At 40.3% G+C, this 10,387-nt stretch overlaps 1 protein-coding gene across 3 annotated transcripts in view; it reads left to right on the top strand.

Annotated features, from left to right (window-relative positions):
• Window positions 1-10,387, top strand: part of grip1 (glutamate receptor interacting protein 1) — a 77,037-nt gene that overhangs the window by 18,549 nt on the left and 48,101 nt on the right. For 2 of the 3 annotated variants that reach the window (XM_042511581.1, XM_042511579.1), the window contains exon 1: window positions 5,004-5,260. The exons of the other annotated variant lie outside the window; for it this stretch is intronic. In XM_042511581.1, the coding sequence (XP_042367515.1) occupies window positions 5,125-5,260 (136 nt within the window). In that variant the 5' untranslated portion in view covers window positions 5,004-5,124. Of the gene's footprint in view, window positions 1-5,003; window positions 5,261-10,387 lie in introns of those variants that run through there. 3 annotated transcript variants of the gene reach the window in all.

The raw sequence follows: 10,387 nt of genomic DNA, 5'->3' as shown, positions 1-10,387 counted from the left end.
TCAGAAAAAGAAAAGAGAAACATACAATGTGGCAAAGAATAGATTATCCTACACAGTAAACAACTGACGAAGCCTCTGAATTAAACATTGAAATATGTTATTGGTTCATCCCCTCCAGAGCGACATGAACAAGATTATTTTTTTGGTCTTTTTAATGCCTTTATTCGATAGGACAGCGTCAGTGTGAAAGGGGAATAGAGAGACGGGGAGACATGCAGCAAAGGGCCGAGGCTGGAATCGAACCTGCGGCCGCTGCTGCGAGGACACGGCCTCTGGACATGGGGTGCCCACTCTACCACTGCGAAAATAAAAATCAGAAAATAAGACCAATTTCTGGCATTGTACATTTCTGCAGACCACAGATTCGTGACATTTGTACGTTTCATATGTAGCAGACCTGCTGAAGCGTTATGTTTCAGTTGTAAATGTTGTGTTATGACAATGAAAGGGTTAACTTATCTCCACAGGTTTCCAGCCCGTTCTTATCCCGAACTCGTCAATGTTAGAAATGAACTTTTTTGTCCACCTGACGCTTTGGCTGCTCAATAGATTACTATTGTTTTTTGGCTGGTGAGTGGAGCAAATCTAGTAGCCACTTGTATATTTTACCAGCATTTGGCTGGTTGCTGGTGCTAATTTCCAACCCTGGGACTCATGAAATAGTGCCGCTTTGTCAGTGCTTTAGGCGTACAATTCTGACGCCAAAAGCCACCTTCTGCATACACACGTGACGTGCACTGATGGCGTCAGATAATAACGTGGTTGGACAGAACCAGTAGATTGTTATTATAAGCTGGCGGATGGCCGGAAGGCATCAGGTGCTGTCACATTCGACGTGCACGGACAGCGTCACTTGAAAATGTGGTGGGATGGAACTGGTGGCGTTGTTATCATATGCTGGCGGACAGCTGGATGGCAGCAGATGCGTCTACATGCAACGTGGCTGGTTGAAACCTGCCGTGTACCTGAGGCGTCAGGTACTCACGATGCTGGTAACCACATAATATAAAGAGCGCAAGTGTGGTGGATGGATACCAAAAACAACTGACTTTGCGGGAATTTGCTTCCTGTCTGGATGTGAGTGTGTTTTTTTCTGCACCTTACCATGTACCAAATCCTAACTGTCTGTGACTTTGGTGCCTAATCCCGACCACTGAGACAGTCTGCGCTGTTGTGTGAACATAAGTACTGTGCTGCTTGATCCTACCACATGTGCATTTGTTGACATCACCGCAACGGTATCCTGGAGCGTAAACAGCTGACAAAATGTGACTAAATAGTCATATTTAGTCATAATTGTGTTTGTGTTTGACGCTCACAGTCACACCTAAGGGCAATTTAGAGTCACCGATCAACCTGACCTGCATGTCTTTGGACTGTGGGGGAAGCCGAGACCCCGGAGAGAACCCACGCAGACACGGGGAGAACATGCAAACTCTGCACAGAAGGGCCCCCGCCCACGAACCGAACCCCGCTCCAACCGGGTTTCGAACCAGGGACCCTCTTGCTGTGAGGCAACAGTGCCAACCACGACTCCGGCTGTGTCATAATGACAAATGCTGGTTCAGCCAGTTTGCATAAAATCAAAACGACTGATCTTGCACACCTGGCTGAAACTCAACCCGACTTTATCTGCGATTTACAAACTCACAAAAAGGAAGCGACCTCCATCCATCAGATGATGGAGGCGATTACTGACTCTTGTCTTCACTTGTGTTCCACTTTCTTCCAATCGTGAACTCCCAAGTCAACATGATTATTAGAGTTTGGGTGGTGCAATAATCAAAAGAGGGTCTTTGGGGGCCTGGAGATTATTGAACCACATGGGGCGGACTTGTAGCTCTCTGAGGCCTCATTAACGGCCCACATGGGGCCCAGATGGAGCCAAATTACTGTGCCAGTCTATCAGTAACCCACGAGGGGTCGACTTGTTGGTCAGGTCAGCAGTTAACTACGGTCAGAGAGACCCCGCTGCGTCACTAATTACTATGTGCGCTGTGTTATTGTGGATAATATTTATAAAGAGAGACTTTTTGTTTGTTGATTTTGGATATTTGTATATCTATTAGAAACTCTATCCACCCACACCCCCACCTTTACACTCAGTCTATTAAAGATTTTGTACAAAGATCTGAAATTACATACTCCAAATGTTGCCAGCTGGTTGCGGTCCATTGTTGGCACTTAAATCTAAAACCTTGGGAGCATTTTAGTAATGTTTTTATTAATTGTATCAGGGTTGGAAGGGATTTTTGTGCTTCCATACTTTTATTGACTATGTTAGAATTTTGTCCTTTTCATAATTTAGTTTAATTAAAATGTAGTTTTTTGCCACAAAATGTTAAATAAAAAAAAGAGAAGGAAAGGAAGAAAAAAAGGAATATATACCTGAAATTAAAATAAAGCAGCTTAAATGAAATGAAATGAAATCTTACACAGATTAAATTGAATAAAAAACTGTTAAATTAAATTAAATTAAATTAAATCAAGTTAGTTTAGAGGAAAGAAAGATGCTTTTTGTGAAATGAAATATAAAGGTAAATTAAATTATAGGAAAAGGAAAAGCTTATTGTCATCCACACAGAATAACGATCACACATGACCAAATTATCTATAAACATTTAAACAATATATAGAAGAGACATCAGGCTGTGAGCATATTAAAGAATCAATATCAGCTAATGATAATTTTGTTTTTTTAGTTCTTACAACTTCATCAGAGTGAGACGTCTTCTCTCCAGGAGAATCGTTTCAGTTTCGAGTGTCACATCCCCCCTTAAACTTTCATTAATATTATTATGAATAATTAAAGCGTGTAAACTTAATAGTTTGATCCAGGACCTTCTGGTATGTCGGTTAATTATCTCAGGAGAAATTAAGTTTGCCAGAGTCAGTAGGCCACAGCTGTTATTTCCGTGTCCCAGATACATATTTAATCAACACTTCTTCTGACTGTCAGTGACACCAGCCCGAACAACGACTGTGATGTGAGCTGAAGACCATAAACCTGGGTCAGGTGTTTACATACCACAGAGTCCTGGTCTGCGTCAGCATAAACCAGCTCACAGAGTTCATCAAACCTCGTCTCTTCTTTAGGATGCTTGAACAAACTCCTCTGATCTCTGCTGCTCCGGTAACAATTACAGACTGAAAAACAAACTCCAACAGACAAACAGGGTTAGTTTCTTTCAATATTTGCCTGAAATAAAATGATAAAAGACTGAAGTTTTGCAATAAACGACTTCTGATTGTATGGAGGTCACTGCTTGAAAATTGGAAAAAAAAAAGAGGCATGAGGCACGCATTGAAAGAAGTTAAAATTAGCAACAAAAAAAAAGGACTAAGTTCAAGAAAATTAACAGAAAATTAGAAAAAAATAGTAAAAAGTAAAGAAAGAAGGTAAATAAAAACAAGGATAACAAAACTTGAAAAGGGTGCTTAAAATTATGTTAGTAACAATTTAATGTATGTAACTTTGATAATTATATACTGTATGTATATATATATATATATTTGTCCTCCCCTTCAAAACAAAAAGCCATTAAAACCTAGTAAATCAAAACAAAAATAACATACAAATAGACAAAACAAATTAGCAAAAACAAAAAAGAGAAAAAAAGAAATAATAAAGAAGAAAACACTCAAAACCAAATTGTTAATAATCTAAATGTTCAGAAGTTGCAATATATAAAACATTTTAAATATTGTTTTTGGCCCAGAATTCAAAATCAATGCATCCTTAGTTCAATTACAAAGTGAATTTGTAATTTTTTATCATTTTTTTACATAGTCACTCATTGTTTTATTGTTCATGTGCAATTTCTATATAGATATTTATTGATTATTAATTCTGCTGATCAGTCGATTATTGATTATTGAACCGCCATTGCACCTGTGATTTCTTGTGCCTCATCCTCAGTTATGATGATGATGATGATGACCAGGTCACACGATGAAGGAGCTGAAATAGTTAAATAGAACGTATCCTTTCTCTCCTTTTCTCATATTTGATCCTTTTTTTCTCTCCTTTGTCTCTTTGTTTCATTTCCTTTAATTTTCCACTTCTCCACATTCCCTTTCATTTCATCCTTATCTCCTTTCCTATGCTTCTTACTTGTTTCCTCTCCTAGTTTTGTCTCAATCTGATCTCCTTGTTTTCTCTCCTTGTCTTCTTTCATCTCCTAGTTTCCTTTCCTTTCATCCTCTTTTCCTCCTAGGTTTGCTTCTTTCCTATGTCTCCTGTCCTCTTTTTCTCCTTGCCTCCTCTCCTAGATTTGTCTCCTCCCTCCTACAGTGTTCAGTTACAGACCCCTCTGTGGAATTCACACACACACACACACACACACACACACACACACACACACACACACACACACACACACACACAGATGCCTGAAGAGCTCTCCCCTCCCCCTCACTGGAACGAAGTGTGTGTGAACGAAAAGAGGAGAAGAGGATGAAGGTAGGAAAGGACACATGAAAAAATATGGATAGAGAGAGGAAGCAAGGATAGAAGGAAGGCAGGATGGAAGGAAGCATTGGGACAAAGGAAGGGAGGACAAATAACAAAGGAAGAAAGGATGCAACAAAGGATGCAAGGAGCTAATGAAGGGAGGAAGCTCGCCTCTTCTCCCTGCTGACTCTCCAAGTGCACATTTACAGTGTGTGCACACACACATTCATACACAATGGAGTGCTGAGATGGAGGAGTGGTGTGTGTGTGTGTGTGCGCGCGCGCGTGTGTGTGTGTGTGTGTGAGCTGCGAGCCCTGTGATTGGGCGAGCCGGGCTAGATGCACCAACAGCCGAAAGAAGACGGGAACAGAGGAGGAGAGAGGGAGGCTGCAGATAGAGCAGAGAATACAAAGAGCATGTGAGTGTGAGAGTGTGTGTGAGTGTGTGTGTGTGAGTGTTAACAGCTAATGTGTGTGTGCACGCATGTGTGTGTGTGACATACAGAGGTGTGTGTGCAGAAGCGAGGAGGAAACCTGATCTCTCTCTCTCTCTCTCTGTGGAATAACGCTTTCCGTTAGCTCCAGTGCTGTGAGCTCGTAGCCTAGCCTGGCCCAGTGTTGGCCCAGTTTGGACCCTGCTGGTGGTACTGGTGGTGGTGGTGGTGGTGGTGATGGAGCGGTTCTTTGCCCTGCTGCGCCTGCTGGGCAGGAGGAGGCGAGGGAGGAGGTACCGGGCGGATGACGATTACCAGGAAGGCTACGAAGACGTTTACTACTACACCAGCAAGTACAACACACACCTACTGAGTGAGTGAGTCCTATAGAGTAACACTGGAGAGACAGAGACAGAGACAGAGATGGACAGAGACAGAGATGGACGGAGAGAGAGGTGGACAGAGACAGAGACATGGAGGTAGAGACACAGAAAGGGAGAGGTGCTTTGTTTTATTGTGCTGCTGCAAGAGAGCGACCGATAAGCTTATCAACAGATTATGAAGTAGCCATCAGTGTGTGTGTGTGTGTGTGTGTGTGTGTGTAAGGTCTTGTATTATAGATGAAGGTCGTTAGGGAAGCGCCGCTCGGTTACAGCACATACTCAGGTATCCAGGTGACGGGGCGGCCAGGTGGTTTGTGGGTAATAACAAGGGAGGAAGTGTTGACTGTAGAAAGGAATGTTGACAATGTGGGGGCACAAACTCGCTCACACACACACACTCACACACACCACCTTGTACTTGTGAGGACCCTCATTGACAGAATGCATTCCTGAGCCTCTCATTTTTACCTTAAAGGGATAGTTTGGATTTTTTGAAGTGGGGTTGTGTGGGATACTTAGAGACTTCACACCTCAGTTTGAAGAAGCAGGCAGGACTATCACCGCTACTGTTACTGCACTTTTGTCCTCCGTAGTAGTTGTTGTATTTTGTTTTTCTTGATTTTTTCCCCCCTTTTTCTGTCTTTCTCGATATTTCTGTTGTCTTTTATCTGCCAAGGGACTAAGGATGTAAACTAGCAGTCCTTCTATCTGTGGCATATTTACATTTTTATTTTATACTGATGTTCATTAATATGCTTTGTGCTTTAAATGGACATTAAATTTAATTTAATTAATTAGAAGCTAAACAATATACTGCTCAGCAATAACTAGGGATGCACAATATTGGATTTTTGGCTGATATCTGATGCGTTGATATATAACAGCTCATTTGACTGCCAACTTATATCAATATATCCACCTTTTTCCCACCTAATTTTAGAGATCATCAAGTCTCTTCTGTCAGCATAAGCCTCACTCCCACTGCACGAAAAAAACGCTGACACCTGCTAACATCCGGCTTTTTATTGCAGTGAGAATGCGTACAATCGGCATTCACACCCGGGTCAAATGACTCTGCAGTAGACAGATTCAACAGGGTTTTTATCGCCTCCTGCTCTGCACTAATTTCAGCTCCTTAACTGGTGAGCAAAAATATGGCCAAAAAATGACTGGTCATGACATGCTGTCACATATTACCGCCGATGTCCTCCTAAGCAGCGCTAAGACACCAGTCCAAATTAGTCTACACCAAGTTTGGAAGAGAGACTGAACAAGTGAGAGATATATAAAGAGAGGAAACCACTGAAAAGTTTTTTAAAGACCTCGGTTCCTGCTTCTGTCTACTGTTAACCTGTTCTCCAGCCTCCAGCCACACACACACAAAAGCCGACAGAAAGGCAGACTTGTGTGCTGCGGCGGTGTGTTCACTAGCTATGGGAATATAGCCAATCGCCCATATTTAGCAGATTTACCCATGTTTGAAAAACCCACGTGCACGTGCTAATTTTGGTGGGAAAGGGATAATATCATGCACGCTCTTGTTGTGATGGCACACCAGCACATGGAGACATGAAATACAAGTGAGTCTCCTTTTTAGAAACAAGCCAACTTTATGCTTGTCTCATGCTTTTTTTTGCTGTTATTGATTCCTAATCACCAGGATCTTGTACGAATTCTTCACCTAGTCAATATGGACTTCAAAACTCTTTTGAAATGAAAGAATTATAAAAATGCAATTAGAAAATGCAGTTTATAAAGATAAACTTATGAAAGCCTGTGATTATAATGTTTTTCAAAGTATGTAATATTCATTCATTGTTCAAAATAAAAAAAAATACTTAAATTTAGGGTTGATACTTGTTCACTTTGTCAATTTTAAAACAAAAGTGATAGCGGCAGAAATCAGCTTGTTGGCAAATTCTGATAATTTACTTGAAAGCCTATATCTGCTGCTACAGATGCTACTGTCCCCGTCCACTGCAGTACTCCTGCTGTGTTTTCCAAACTGGGGGTGTACCGACTGACATTTACTGTATTTAATACGCTGACTATGGATAAGTACCTCACACAATTTCACTTAAAAAAATCTAAATTATCACTTTAACTACCTCAACTAAATGCCTTATCATATACTTAAAAAGATTCTAATCTGAGGCTTAAAACCAAGTCTGGACCCTCAAACAGGCCTCTGAAGGTCTGTCCCAAAGTGAGGACAGTGCTTTATGTCCTCACTCTCAGCATCTAAAACTCATTTGTTTCTGACAGAGACTGATGTATCGCTGAGGAAAGCTTAGTGCTGAGACGTGTCCGTTTCGTTCTGCTGCTGCTGAGCATCATTAAAAGTGTTAGATGCTGATTTGTGAGTGCAGACACCTACATTTGCTAATTTTGTTTTCTGGGTGGCACCCATTGTTCTCTAAAGACGTTTGATTTGAGCACGCCCGTTATTTTGTCTGAGACACACACACACACACTCTGTATTTCCAGGTGTAACTCGCTGTATCGTTGGTGGTCTGTTTCTTTAGATTCTGGCTCAGAAATATGTTTAACCCTTTGAAACCTAGATCGGCATCACTTCTTGTGCAGCACTTAGACACGTTTCACCAGCTATTCAACCCTTTGAACCATGAGCAAATTGGTATGATTTCTTTAAATAAACATGGGGAAAATGCAATGACCAACTTGGCAAGAAATGTCCCACAAAGTGCAAGAAATTAGTCAAAGTTGACGTGGAAATGACTTGAAAATAACTTAAAATTAGTTCTAATTATTACAAAATTATCAAAAACTGCAGAAATATGTCCAAACATTCTGCACTTTTTTATGGGTGATTTTCTCATTTATTTTTGCTTTTTACTTTACTTTTGTATGCCTAAATTTCTGGTAATTTTCCTCTAACTTTTTACTATTCTCTTGCTATTTTTTGGCCATATTTTTACTCACTACCTTCTTCCGATGTTTTTGAAAGAAATCAGGTCAGTTTGGTCAGGTTTCGTAGGATTAATTAATTGCTATAGTTCTGTCACAGTTTCCTTTTTTGTTCTAGTGTTGGTCCAGGTCCTGGTTTGTGGACTATGTCTCAGACCCCAAAACCTTTTTTTTGTATCAAACAAAATGTGTGCAGAAGTACTGAACGTAGGCAGTAAAGTGGGATTGTTGTGTGCACTCCATTTTCAAGAGCCATCAGACAGCAGGACTCATAACAGCAACAAAAACTCGATCTTAGGTTTAATATTCTTTACAACATGAGTCATAGACCACATTTGCCCAAGCAGACACTGTGGGGGCTGAAATTTCAAATAATAAGTAATTTATTTAGGCTTATTTAGGCTATCATTGTTTAATATTTACACAAAATGAATGTAATTTTCTTTTTTTTCTTTAGCCTATTGGCCTCAGTGTGAACAGACCTCTGAATAATGGAAAAGCCATCATGATACTTCAGTAAATAATGTTCTCAGGCCTGAGTGATGTTTCAAATCTGTAATTACAGAAACGTAATTGCAGAGTACTGTCTTGATTGGCAGATTGGCTGTTTAAGCCAGTTTTTCCTCAGTTTTGCATGAAGGGTCATCACAGGTCATCATTCCATTTACAAACAAATTTATTTGAGCTTCATTTACCCTTTAGTACCATTGGGGCGAATATTTGTGGTTGGTAAATCATTCCTAATTATTTCCATCTTAATTGCTTTTGGGTTTGCTTCAGTATCCTAAAAAAATGCTAGATATTCTAAATATATCCTAAATTTCTTCCTCACACTTTCTGAGTTCATTAATTTGCGGTTTGTTAAAAATAAGGTTGTATGTGTAAATGAACTTTGGTGAACTTCTCTTCATCTAACCAGTGCTTCGATATCTCGTATCGTAGGTATCGATACTGTTATCGAATCACGTGCCTCATTTGTTATGGGTCATATGAGTTGTCATATACGGGCATATCGAATATTTACAAAAAAAACCCCAATATCCTGCATCCCTAGTTTCGGTTATATACATAATATTTTGAAAACAGAGAAAAACCAGCAGTGTTGTGATTACATTGTCGACTTTCAGTTCCGAGGCAAGAAGGGCGCTCCAGGTTCATTGAACCATAGAGTCATTTGTAGTTTGTGAACGAGCACGAAATACTACAATACCCATGAGCATCGGTTGCCCCTGCTGTGGAAAAATCTTCCATCCAGCGTTTGCTTTGTTGATGCAATCAGACACGAAACCCTGCAACATGGCTGCCAAACGGATGACCTAAATGAACTGAAGTTATCCAGCGAGCCCTGCAGAGCTCAGCCGTTAACTTCAGCCTGTTATTAGTCACAGCAGAAGTCAGAGCTCGCAGATTAGACGTTTGGTGCTAAGTGGGAGCTGTGGTCTCTCCTCAACTTGTCGTGTCTTGTACCTTTGAGTTGTTTGTGCTGATCGTGGTGATTTGTCTTTTAAAGTCAAACATGATTCCTCTGCTCCCCTCAGGAGAGAGTCATCATATCCGTATCAGTTGTTTTATATTACGTTTAACAGTCTAATGTTCATGAGATTAGATTAAAAACAGTCGTTACTTTACACATACTCTGCATTATGTAATTAACTGTAAATAGGAATAAAAATGAAAAAGAGTCATTAATCATTAAACTTAAAGGAAAAACTTGCCTACTTTTACTACGGTATGTTTCAAAAACATGTCCTTTGCAACTAACACTGCAACTAACACTGCAACTAACACTGCAACTAACACTGCAACTATCACTGCAACTAACACTGCAACTAACACTGCAACTATCACTGCAACTATCACTGCAACTATCACTGCAACTAACTAAACCTACAACAAAAAAAGTCCGCAACTATCACTGCAACTAAGTCATCAACTAACACTGTGACTAAGTCTTCAACTTATTAAGCTTGCTACTAACTACGTTTGCAACTAACTAAGGCTGCAGCTAACCCCACAACCAAGTCCACAACAAACCAAGTCTGCAACTAACCCTGCAACTAAGTCTGCAATTTGTGAAGCCTGTTACTAACTAATGCTGCAACTGACACAGCAACTAAACCTGCAACTAAGTGTCCAACTTCCTAAGCATGCAACAAACCCTGCAACTAAGTCTGCAATTAAGTCTTGAA

This window comes from Plectropomus leopardus, chromosome 22, assembly GCF_008729295.1.
Source record: "Plectropomus leopardus isolate mb chromosome 22, YSFRI_Pleo_2.0, whole genome shotgun sequence".
Taxonomy (NCBI): Eukaryota; Metazoa; Chordata; class Actinopteri; order Perciformes; family Serranidae; genus Plectropomus; species Plectropomus leopardus.
This window is presented reverse-complemented; position numbering and strand designations above follow the sequence as displayed.